At 38.8% G+C, this 13233-nt stretch overlaps 1 protein-coding gene across 1 annotated transcript in view; it reads right to left on the reverse strand.

The window, feature by feature from the left end:
- Positions 1-1986: 1986 nt before the first annotated feature.
- Positions 1987-13233, reverse strand: part of LOC121442196 (collagen alpha-2(V) chain) — a 126994-nt gene continuing 115747 nt past the window's right edge. The window contains exons 48-54 of the mRNA XM_041643657.1: positions 11721-11828; positions 11253-11306; positions 9872-9979; positions 7794-8085; positions 6243-6430; positions 4314-4553; positions 1987-4007 (exon numbers count right to left, since the gene is read on the reverse strand). Coding sequence (XP_041499591.1) covers positions 3861-4007; positions 4314-4553; positions 6243-6430; positions 7794-8085; positions 9872-9979; positions 11253-11306; positions 11721-11828 — 1137 coding nt within the window. The 3' untranslated portion in view covers positions 1987-3860. The remainder of the gene's footprint in view (positions 4008-4313; positions 4554-6242; positions 6431-7793; positions 8086-9871; positions 9980-11252; positions 11307-11720; positions 11829-13233) is intronic.

The raw sequence follows: 13233 nt of genomic DNA on the forward strand, positions 1-13233 counted from the left end.
ACATGCCCTGTGTTCTACAGACTGTCTATGGCTCGGGGCAAGTGTTGCCGCTTTTAGGTTTTGTTTTTTTTTTTTCCAATCAACTTTTAATGGTTCCTTAATGTCTTCTCAATTCTTTGTAATTTCTAAGGAAAATGGGTTCTCTTGAGCTATGGTAGATTAGCATGTGATAGCTCCAACTACTGCTTTGCCCAGATTTTTTTTCTTTTGTATTTTCTTACTGAACCTGAGCTAGGTAGTGTTTTCTCAACTTGACATAAGCTAGCATCACTTGGGAAGAAAAAAATCTTAATTGAGACAATGCCTTCATAGGATAGGTATGTAGGCAAGTCCATAGGACCTTGTCTTGGCTAATGATTGATCCGGGAGGACTCAGCCTTCGGTGAGTGACTGGCTAGTATAAAAAAAGCAAGTTTGAGCAAGCCATGTGGAGCAAGGCCATAAGAAACCCTTCACCACGTCCCCTGCATCAGCTCAGCCTCCAGGTTCCTGCCCAGCTTGAGTTCCTGTTCTGACTCCCTTTAAAATGGAATGCGAGGAGCTAGTGTAAGTGAGAGAAACTCTTTCCTCCGCAGGTTGCTTTAGGTCATGGTGTTATATCACAGTAATAAAATCTCTAACTAAATAGATCCATAATGCCATTTTGGGGAAAGGATGATGTTTATAAATTTTTAAATAGAATCGTTTTAAAATCAGGAACAAATTACAGTGAACGAAGCCGGAAGTTATTAAATTGTGCTATGAGTTTGGGACTCTTTTAAACACCATTCATTTGCTAGCTTGGCTTCCTTTTGTTCATTCAAGCTAATTAGAGAGAGCTTTATTTGTATTTTTAATAAATTATCAATAAAGAAATGCCACTCTCCCCCCTATTTTGCTTTTGGTTATCTAGCATCCGAGATAGAGGTAAAGAAATCTCCTGCTCTGAAGAAACCTGTGTGCCCAGAACACAGACTCAGATTTGAACCTTTGGGCTAGAAAGTAGCATTCCCGACATCCGGGCAAGAACTGGTATTTCTGTGGGTGGAAGCTATTAGCATTTTTAATAAATGGAAATCAACGTGTGTTTCTGGATTTCTTATATGAAGCCGTACCACTTATACAGGCTGGATTTAAAAATAATCCAAGAAAATATCAAACATCCTTAGTGATATAGTCAAATTAAAAATGTTGATCTCAGATAATAATCAAATTAGTGAAACAGGTTCTGGCTATTACAAACAATGCTGCTATGAACTTTTGTTGTATGATAGGGCATCTCTTGGGTATATTCCCAAGAGTGGTATTGCTGGGTCCAGAGGTAGGTTGATCCCGAATTTCCTAAGAAACCACCACACTGCTTTCCAAAGTGGTTGCACAAGTTTGCATTCCCACCAGCAATGGATGAGTGTACCCCTTTCTCCACAACCTCTCCAGCCAAGGCTATCATTGGTGTTTTTTATTTTAGCCATTCTGACAGGTGTAAGATGGTATCTTAAAGTTGTCTTGATTTGCATTTCCCTGATGGCTAAGGAAGTTGAGCATGACCTTAAGTGTCTTTTGGCCATTTGAAGTTCTTCTGTTGAGAATTCTCTGTTCAGCTCAGTGCCCCATTTTATAATTGGGTTGATAAGTCTTTTACGGTCTAGTTTGAAAAAGCCTGGTATAAAACCAGACTCGCTGAACATAGCAGACAATAAGGACTACTGAGATCTCAAGAACAATGGCGATGGGTTTTTGATCCTACTGCATGTCCTGGCTTTGTGGGAGCCTAGGCAGTTTGGATGCTCACCTTACTAGACCTGGATGGAGGAGGGTGGTCCTTGGACTTCCCACAGGGCAGGGAACCCTGATTGCTCTTCGAGCAGATGAGGGAGGGGGACTTGATCGGGGGAGGGGGAGGGAAATGGGAGGCGGTGGCGGGGAAGAGACAAAAATCTTTAATAAATAAATAAATAAAAATCAGTGAAACAGACACTGAAAATAAAATGCTGATAATACTCAGGCTAAATTCGTCCTTGGTACACATTGAGGCATGTTTTAGTATAAGTTTATTCAACTGTGGAATTTTCATTAACTTCACTCTTCATCAATCACTAGCCAGAGTTTTCTAAGACTGTCTTCATTGATGTCTTCATACCTTTGAGGGCAGTATTACAGACAGTCTTCTCTGTAAGTCGGTGCAGACATAATGGAAGGTACTCGTTGCTTCTATTAAATGATAAACCTAACTACCAAAAGACCTTGGTTTTCACTATTGGGAGCTAGAAGGATCTCATCCGTTCAAAGGAATTCACAAAATGAGAACAACTGATGTGACAGAAGCGTGCATTTAATTCCTTGCTTTGCAGAGATACATAACCAGAGTTGCGTGCGTGACTTGTCCTTTGGGAAGGCCCAAACTATTTATTTTTGAGTAAGAAATAACAATGGAGCAAAAGAGTCACAATTAAGAAAAAAAAAAAAAAAACCTTTTGAGACGCAAGAGGACCTGTGTGCCCTGGACCAAGACACATGCAAGTAATACAAAGCATTCTAAATATAGTATGAGAGGAACAGTCAACAGGCCCTGGAACAATGTTCTGTCTCTCAGAAATGGGATGTTTAACTGTTCTGTGTTTACAAATGGCATTGGTGAAATAACCTTTATTTTTTAGAAAATTTTATAGAGATCATTTTAGCACCATCATTAAGAGAAAAGTAATACTATTTCAGCCCTGCCTATCTCTCCAGTCCTGGAAGAACAACAGAAGCACAGCACCTTTCAAGATCTAAAGTATAAACAAGAACAGAAGTCTATCCCAGCTTCTAGAGATGAGGTAGCTCATGCTAAGAAATGTTGGGTCATATTTTCTTACGAATGTTCTAATTCCAATCCTCACATTATTATTTGAGTGATCGTCACAACTCTGGGTTTCTAGATCTGTCCTTTGTGATAGGCTTTAGAAAAAACAAATGAGATTGTACCTGTGGGGGAGTCTCTCTGTGGGGGTGTGTTTAGAGAATCATGTGGGTAATTGCTTCTTGGCAATGTTTTGAATTCAATATCTTCTTACATGAGAAAACGCAAATATAGATTCTACTAGTATTGAAAAAAAGGGAAAAAATAGGAAAATGTTACTCTTAAATTTGAATGAAAAAATCAAAATGCATCAGTTTTGCAAAAATAAACTGGAAAACTGAAGCAATCATGAGTTTTTCTTTCCTCCTGAAATTCAACGACTGTGTGTTGTTTAATGATTTCATTTAAGAAATGGAAATGTGAGATGTTATATTCTTCTTGAGGAATTCCTGTAATGGCATTAAAATCTCACAACACTCGTGAGAGCTTCAGCCACGAAGTAAAATACTTTGCATTCATTTTTCGTTGATGATCTGGGAATAAGGGGACACGGAAGGGCACTGCTCTCTATTTTCCAGACTGCAGCCAAGCGAAGTCAACATGTGCTGAGGTTTTCACCCCGCTCTATAAGCTACCTGCTACAAAGAAGAGTTTCCTCATAAATACTAAGCAATTTATTCATTACCGTGAAATGAATTGATGAAAACGTATTTATTTCTTAATCGGTTTACTTTTTTGGAAAAGGTGGTCACTGTCATCGGTCATCTTCAATCTAAACTGCCGCATCGAAAAGTATTTTTAAGTCAATTAAACTTGGAGGATTGTAAGTAAAATAAATATTCCGAAGGATAAAGAGGCCAGGCACTTCAGACCGTATGTACAAAGCTGACGCAGGATCAGCCGTTACTTCAAGAGTCTCAGGATCAACCTCAAACAGGCAAAAATTCTTGTGAAAGGTGGTGGTCACGGGTGGCAGTTCTTATTACCGCAGGTATGGTCATCAATGGCTGTGCTCGTTGTCAATGTATATGGGCTTCTGTCACATGAAACAAACCGGCCCGATCTCGATGCCAAATTCCTGGTCTGAGCTGCCAATATCCACAGGAGCAAGGTCAATAATGGGCAAGCGGGCCACGTTCTGCGTTCTGTATTCAAAGACGGTCTTGCCCACGTTGCCACTCCGCTTCTGGAATTCAACAGGACAACAGGTGAGTGGCATGCACAAGTTTTCTAAGAATTCGGCGCAGCAACACCGTCCCATGGCGGCTTTCTGTATTATAACAGCAGTGACGTAAACAGCTCAAGTTAAGTGTGCTGCTAGTGTCCGTGGCAGAAAGGAGACGCGCAAATCAGTATTCCTCTATTGCAGACTCACTAAAGTTTCTGACTGGGGGTTTAAGCTTAACTCACACAAGTTTAAGACAGATTCAGTAACTTTACTTGCTGAAAATAGAAAGGGAGTTACAGAGAGTGTATTTCCAAAGGCACTTACGGAACAGGTGTCTTGAAGAACTGTGTATCTGAATCTAATGTTTCCTTCTCCTTTGATTTCCAAGTCATTTGACCCTTTGAGCACGACAGCTTTCTTGAGGTTTTTGGCTTGGTCATCCAAGTATCCCACGGTGTTCCTGCAGACGTAAGTGATGTTCTGGGAGGCTTCTTTGGATAAGAGGCGCAGGAAGGTCATCTGAGTGATGGCTGAATTAGGTGATTGGTAATCTCCGTACGTGAACTAGAGAAACAGAAGGAGTCGATGTGACCGAGCATAGCCAGGGACTCATAATGCCACCCAAAGAGAGGCAGATTGATGACAGGTGCACAGATAGATAGAGGACTAACTGACCATAGACAAATCGAATTTGAAAAAAATATTACTTTGTTTTCATATAATAAGATAGTATACCTACCCAAAGGAACATATCTATGCATAGTCATAAATACCTGTGTCCTTATGACCTCAAAGAAGAGGTAAAAAGGACTCTAATTTCCCTGAGAAAAATTAAATATTTTAAAATCTGCTTTAATTTTATACATATTATATGCATTATACTTAATAAATACAACTCAGCTTTTTCACCAATCAGAATAAAATAGGAATTAAATGTAAGTATAAATCTATTTTACTGAACAGTTACATACTTACAGAAATATTATTTTCTATAAAACAAATATCCAAAACTCATTTCCAATTAGCTTTTTCTTTCTCATCCACAGCTTTGAGTTCTGCTTCCAGTGGCATCATTTTGATTTCTGGCATACCATTTTGGTTACACCACATTTTAGCTATTTATATTTGAATTTTTATTTTCACTATCCAGAATTACAGCTCTTCCATACCATATTAACTGGGACAAGGTAAGCTGGGATGGTATGCTGATTTTGTAATAGAAAACACCACACAAGACCTGATAAACTCTGAACACTAGACTGAAACAGAAGCATAAGGTAGACGAAAACACAGAAACCACCACCTAATTAGAAAAATTAGTAAGCGTATGGGATAGTTCACAGTTTCAAGGGATTCCTAGAATGTATCTAGCACGCATCAGCTCTTATCTTTCTAGACATCACACTAAGCCCTAGCATTCGCAGAGACAGTGAGCTCAGCCTTACCACCCGCTCTTTAAAGTAGCGATAAGGTTTTAAAAGATTTAGTAATTTAATAAGTTCCAGCTACAACCCAGGTGTCCTGGGCTGAAATAAGACCCCTCCTGATGGAGGTGGGTCTTGTATCTATCTGTTGCTTTCATTAGTTAATTAATAAAGAAAACTGCTTCACCCTGATAGAACAGAAAATTAGGTAGGTGGAGTAGACAGAACAGAATGCTGGGAGAAAGAAGCCGAGTCAGGCAGTCACCATGATTTTCCTCTCCAAGGCAGACGCAGGTTAGAATCTCCCTGGTAAGCCACCAGCTCGTGGTGCTACACAGATTATTAGAAATGGGTTAATCTAGATGTGAGAACTAGCCAGTAAGAGGCTAGAGCCAATGGGCCAAGCAGTGTTTAAAAGAATACAGTTTCCATGTAATTATTTCAGGTATAAAGCTAGCCGGGTGGTGGGATGCAGCCTGCCGTGCACGAGCCGGGTGGCAGGACACAACCCTACTGCTCCTATCACAACACCCTCTGACTCTACTACATACCCAGTGGTGTATTTAAAGGAACTAATACTAAACATTATTTATTCTTTCTTATTTACTCATTTTACTAAAAGGAAAAACTATAATTCTAAATTCATATTAATTAATCTTGATAAAACTTATTTAGAAAAAGATTTTGCATTTATAGTGAGAACTATCATTTCAAAGTAAACATAGTTAAAATAAACCTGGTCAAAAATACAGCAAAGTTTTAATAAATGTAGAAACATAATAAATAAGAAAAAAGTAAAATACATAATTCGGAGTGAACATAAATTCACCTGAGATCCTCTGTTCATGTCGAGACCATACCACACTGGCTTATTGTCAGGAGACTTGCTGGCCCACCAGGTTTTCAGTGGAACACTGGCTGGGTTTGCAGAAATACATGTCTCTCCTGTTTCCATATTGCAGTAAACTTTGATTGCATCTTCAGCCGAACCCTGGTTGGGGTCAATCCAATATTCACCTATTTTTTAAAGATAGAAATAGTTGCTAAATGAAGATGATCTCAAATATGATGAGCCTATAAAATTGTCACTAGAGATTTGACCAGTTATTCAAAATGAAATTGTTAAGGGAACGGGGAGAAGGTTCAAGAGGTAAGGTGTTTGCCATGAAAGCCTGAGGCCTTGAGCTGGAATCCAAAATCCCCAAATCTGTACAAACTAGGTGGGTACGGTGGCCCACTTGCCACCCCAGCATGTAGAAAGACAGAAACAGAAATCCTGGCATAAGCAGACAAGCTAGACTATCTAAGACAATGAGATGTGGACTCAGTTGAAAAACAAGTCTTAACATTTAAGATGTACAGTAATTGAGGAAGATAGCTAATGCCAACTTTCTCCATGTATACACATGCTCTCACACACATATGAACACACAAACACACATGTATACAGCCACTCACATATACATATAGGGAGAAATGAGCTTTCCCCATGCTAACTGCATTACAAAGACGCTTTTCCAGATTGTGTATTCCAAACTCAAGACATCCAAGTGATTTGTATAATAAGATATACCAATCACATACATACACAGACAAATATAGCTACTCACATGTATTTATTTAGGTCCATAAACATGTGTATGCTATGCTACATAAATTATAAAATTAAATTTTGAATAAAATGAAAAGGGAGATGCAAATTGTACAATGAATAAAAAGTGAATATTTTTTAGAGGGAACATTTTTTAGTTTGCCCCCTTGACATCATTTAAAAGTTAACTGAAATTCTGGTGTTTTACAACTCATTCTTACAGTTTTAGATACCTCTTTTCTAGGTCTAATTAGATCATTTAAAATTATTGGAGCCGGAAAACTTAGAACACTGTCATACAACTAAGGAAGATATACTTCTTCATTCCAAACTGCCTTAAAAGCTCACTATCCATCATTCTACCAAGAATTGCAAAAGAGTGACTGGCAGGACATTAAAGTGTAATAAATAGATTCCAAATGCAAATAATTGAGGGAAACATGTACTTTACTGATCTCTGAATGGTTTACCTAAATACTATTCTGAATGATCTTGTAGGTGAAAAACCATCTTTAATTATGCATGAGCAAGTATTTTCTGAAGGTGGGGACTACTTCCTCAAAATTGGGTTTTTGATAGACTACTACCTATATTGTATATGCTATCCATCATCTTTATAATTTTTCATGTAGTTGTCTCTACCACAAAACTATAAGCTCTATGGCATGTTAAGAGTTTTATCTTTGTGTCTACCATTAGTTATAAAGTTGCAGAAATCTTTCCTGATGCAGTGGAGACTAACTCAACCCCAACCTCATGCTTCACTGATCCAGGCTCCTAGCAACTCACCGCTCTGCTTGGTGGAATGGCAAAGCTTTAAGTCATCACAAGTCCGGGCTGGGTGCTTCTTGGAACCATCAGGGCTACGCATGGTTTCAATCTGACTACTGAGAGATTTCAGGGTAGCGTGGACCCCAGGGTCGGTTTTGTTTGTGTCATCGGGAGCTGCCTGGTCTTCGGTGAACTCAGGAAGTGGATCTGGCATATTCTCATCATAGTGGCCCATGATATCACCAAGAGCAGCCGTGAGATGGCCGGGGGGACCTGGAGGACCGGGGGGCCCAGGTTCACCAGGAGGACCCTAATGAAGGAGCAATTGGGAAGACATTTAGAAGCGTTTTGGTTTTGTTTCTACTAAACTGCTGCTATGTGGTGCACTGGTTGCTACAGCTTGGCATACTAACTTGTGGATACTGAAGAAGGGTGACTCACACTTTTTAAACAGGCAGGCCTAGCCCACCAAGCAATAGCACTGCAAGAATGGGGAGTGACCCAGAGCTGTTTTCCAGGGGGAAAAAAAAAAATCTACAAGTCAGGCTCTGAGATAAACAAAGCTTAAAGCCAAACTTTTCACTTTGATGTCTTCTTTGATGATCTTATGTATCTCATGTGAAGCACGTTCAGAGTAACATTCTTTTGAAAATAATTTGAGGCAAAATGCAACTGGAATTCTTCATAAGCAGCTGTGTGCAGGAGGCAAAAGTGCTGCTGGGGTGTGGGATCTTGTTTTATAAGTCTCCGTGTAAATACCAGGGTAATAGCCACAAGACCTCCAATATGGAGTGTCTTGTCTTCCCAAAGCAAGAAGAAAGACTTGAAGTCTTTTCGTATGTATGCAAATGGTGGTGAATATAAAATTCTCTGTACTGAACAAAGTTGAGAAGCTCCTATTCGCCTTTTCATTTTTCAGGAACAATAGAAGGAATGTGAAGTCTCAGATAAGCCCAAAAAGTGGCAAAGATTGCAAGTTGAGTGCTTTCAATTAATACCGCTGATTTTTCAGAAGAACTGAGTCTTGAAAGAGTCATGTAACTAAAAAGATGTGGAGCCCGCATCTCAGGCAGAGAGAACACCCTGGGTGTCAGAGCCTGGCTCTGCCATTCCCTGTAAGGCTCCAGGAAAGGCATTTTAACCTCTATGCAAATGCTTTCTATTCTCAAAACACTGAGAATAGGGAGACAGACGGATGATAGTAAAACAACAGATTTCCTGGGAGGTCATCATGACTCCACACATCCTGTTACACTAATCTAAGGGAAAGAGCCTCATCTCACTAAAACCTGTGAGCCATAAAGAAGTAAATTAAGAGCCACACAAACCAAATTTTATAGCTGTTTCCTTCTCATGGAGAAAGAAATGGGGAACTTTCTTGACTATGATGAAAATAAACTTACATACCTACATAAAAATAATACATATTTGAATTGAGGGCACTGTCACTGGGGGAATAACGATTAAACAGGTAGGGTCAGATAAATAAGATCAGAGAAACATTAGACAGAAACTTAAACATACACATTACATATGTGTATAGATTGATGATGTATGTCTAAAGACAGAGAAGCTAGGGACTAACTAACATGTCTATTATTTGATATCATCTTATGCTAAATACCCTTAGATTGGGAATTGGAAACTTTAAGTTGAAATCTTGAATGTCATTTCCAGTAAAGAAAACTTTCAAACTCATATGCTCATCTTGCTCCAGGCTCCGGTTGTCTTTACTTCCCTGCCACGATGGGCTGTATCATGAACTATGAGGGAAAATGAACCGTTTCTTAACAGGAAAGCAAACTAAGACAACCACAATTTCAAACAGTACATTAATTAGTTGCACAACTTTGATATGAATGCGGTCTTAGCTGGATATTTGACCTCAGTGTAATAGCAATCCAAGGACTTGGTATCTTGAACTCTCATTTTGTATATTCTAAATATTGTATATTTAAAGACTTGGAAGGACTTCTTAAGTAGGTAACCTTCTGTGGTTACTTCTAAGCTTATTTTAGGAGTTATCTTAAGACTCTTGTTGGCAAAGTTAAGCATCTTCATATCAGTATCTTCCATACAAAGTCTTGCGAGCTTACCTCTGGTCCTGCTTCTCCTACACTTCCCCGCACACCAGGAGGTCCAATGGGTCCAAGTGGCCCAGGGTTTCCTTCTTTGCCTGAAGGACCTACTGGTCCAGGAGGACCCTGTCAGAACACAAAAACTGCAGTTTAGAGGAAAGTCTTTGCAATGTCTCTCTAATAAAAGAACTATTAGAGAGATTGAGTAATTATCATGATTGCTCAAATTCCAGCCCTAATAACTAATAAATGGCCTTTCAGCATTTTGTTACATTTACAATTTCATTGTGTGTTAACTTTCCATCACTAATTCTGGGTAAAGGACCAAGGTAAGTTAAGAACTCTAACCGACTGTGGTGGTGGTTTGAAAGAAAATGGCGCCCAAAGGGAGTGGCACTGTTAGAAGGTGTGGCCTTGTTGGAGTAGGCATAGTCATGTTAGAGGAAGTGTGTGGTAGGCTTTGAGGCTTTTGTATGCTCAAGATACCACCCATGTCGCAGATGACTTTCTGTTGCCTCAACGATGTAGAACTTTCAGCTACTTCTCAGCACCATGCCTGGCTGCACACCACCATGTCTGACCATGATGATAATTGACTGAACCTCCAAACTGTAAGCGAGCCAGCCATGGCTATGGTGTCTCTTCACAGCAATAGAAATCCTAACATACATGCTAATCACCAGCTTTCATTGGTAGCAACTATTTCATCAAATTGTTAATAAACTTGGTTGGAATTTCAGGCACTTTACAAGTGAAGTACATAAGTTGAGTGTTTGCTGTAGTTGAACATCAGTCCTTACATCACATAACCTAATCACAGCCTAACGCTCTTCTTAATATTGTTCCCAATTTATGTTGTATTTAAATACAGCATCTTTTTTTCTAATTTTTCTGTTTCCCAAAGTATCTGTGTGAACTGCCTTAGAACCCCAATAGCCTAGAAGAAGCAGCACTTAAATGAATTTTAGAATTTCTGAAATCCGCAAGTATTGATTTGCTTTTATGATTTGCTTCCAAACTATCTTTGTTAAACTTCTTCTAGTACTTTATCACAATTAAAAAACAGGGTATGTCTATCTTCAAAATCTATTCCACTTCATGAATAGGTTTCATCATCTATAAAAATCCATGTTCAATGGAAATTTAACCCCCAATAAGAAATGTAATAGGAGAACATATAAAAACTTGGGTAAGAGATTTTACCATGAGCTCACAGTACAACACATAGTATGCCATATTCCAAGATATTTCTATTTTAAATGATTTGCTAAGTTTGTCCCATACATTTTCTGCCAACTTCAAAGGATATGAACCAATTAATATTTAGAATCAAGGATAGTGTTATGTCACTAAAGTCTTTACTATGTACAACAGAAACTTAAAAGTTTCTGTTACTTACTCTTGGGCCAAAAGGACCAGGGATCCCAGGACTTCCTTGTTCACCATTTGGACCCTACACAGGAAGAATATTGAAAGTGTTGCTGAAACATTTAAATCATGCATTGTCCTGTGTTTTATCTTTCAAATTATGCTGTTAGTAACTTTAGCACTAGAAAAGAAGCCATTGACTTCCTTAACATCCAACTAATACCAAAGGCAACTAAATACCAAAGGCAACCAACTAATACCAAAGGCAACCAAAGGTACAGGTAAAGAGGCATATTGTTTATTGCTTTATTTCTTCCCCACAATATTATAGCTTATGTATGGGTATCTATATTAGGTAACTATATAATTATCCATCAAGTTAATTTTAAACTAAAATAATTTACAAAAGCATCCATCTGTTTCATGGAGGGCTGGGTGATTCTGTGAATACACCAGTATATTCTCACATGCAGGAAAGTACAATGCTTAATTTACTTACAGGAGGGCCAGGAAGACCCTGAAGGCCAGTGAAGCCTCTGTGGCCTTTCTGACCTCGGTCACCTCTGTCTCCATTGTCACCCTTGTCACCTCGAGGTCCTTGGGGTCCCTATAAATAGCCAGTTATTAATATTACTTCTGAAGACTACAATTTCCTGTTATTTTACTCTTTATGATTGCATTCACTGTAATTTAGCTTCTTTGAAATTAAAATTTAATAATAACTTTTACTTTCTATGTTTCCTGTAGGAATGCTAAATTCACATATGCAAATAAAATGATGGGCTAGGACTGCTGGAATTTTTTTAAGAAACAAACAAGAGCTCAGCAGGTGTATTTGTATTTCAGAATAACCAGCAACCCCCTGATTGCACTTAGGTCCCACTCAGTAGGAAGTGATTCATGCCTGGTACTGGAAATTTAGCAAACTGCCCATGGCTAGTGAGATCATGGACCCTAGAGGAGAACCTTGCACTGTTCTGTTCTTAACCTAACTCCCACCTGCATTCTAAATACTTAGTCTTATATCCACAGATAAATGTAGCTCTAATCTCTCATCAGAACACTCACAGAAATCCACACTGGTCAACATGCAGAGAGCAACTGACCATGGGATTCCCCATGAATGATTGGCACACCTATAACAAAGCCCCTACACATAAGTTTCAAGGAAGATCACAAGCTCCTGGAAGAGGGGGAGAAACAGGCTTCTCCAGAAATAATCCTCTGAGAGGTTAGCTCATCGCAAGAGCTCAGTCCAAATGCGTATATATTCATAAGCAATGCAAAATGGACTCAGCAGGTTGCATTTATATATACATGTGTGCTTAGACATTTAAAGAAGTGGTCGTGAAATTGAAAGGAAGTGGAAGGTACTGGAAAAGTTAGAGGAGAGACAGAGGGAGGGCAGAAATAGGGCAAATTCAGTACTCATGTAAGAAATTCTCAAAAACATTTTTAAAAGAAACAAAGCCTGGGGCAAATGACACAAATATTATCAGTGAGCTACATTCATTAGATACACACACTTGCCCTAGACACACATGCACTAGTGAGAGAGACTAAGTCATTCTCATCAAATCTGCAATAGTCTCTTCCCAAATGCAAGTATCCTGATCCTAAAAAAAAATATGAAGAAGAATTTTATTTGTGATATACGTCAAATCCAGGGAAGTGGTAAAAGCATTCACTAGGTGGATTCTGTCATTTACTTTGGCTGCCGGAACATAAACACAGTTTCAGGATTCATTGGTTGCCAGTAAACCACAAGCAACATATGGCTACCTACTAAGGGTTAGAAGTGTCACCTTTGGTTTTCTACCAGAAGATGTTACTCGTGGTTTCCTAGCAGAAGAAGTGAAATCCTATCATGTAACTTTAGAGAATGGGCAGAATGATCAAATCCATTGGATTTTTGGCTAATGATTTCCCCTTTTGAAGCTTTATTTTGTTTGCTTGTTTTTTCTTTGTTTTGTTTTTGTTTAATTTGGATTTCAAAAAAATCTGGTAGCATA

Source organism: Microtus oregoni, unplaced genomic scaffold (genome assembly GCF_018167655.1).
Source record: "Microtus oregoni isolate MIOR12 unplaced genomic scaffold, Mior012 000087F_ref0000451, whole genome shotgun sequence".
Lineage (NCBI taxonomy): Eukaryota > Metazoa > Chordata > Mammalia > Rodentia > Cricetidae > Microtus > Microtus oregoni.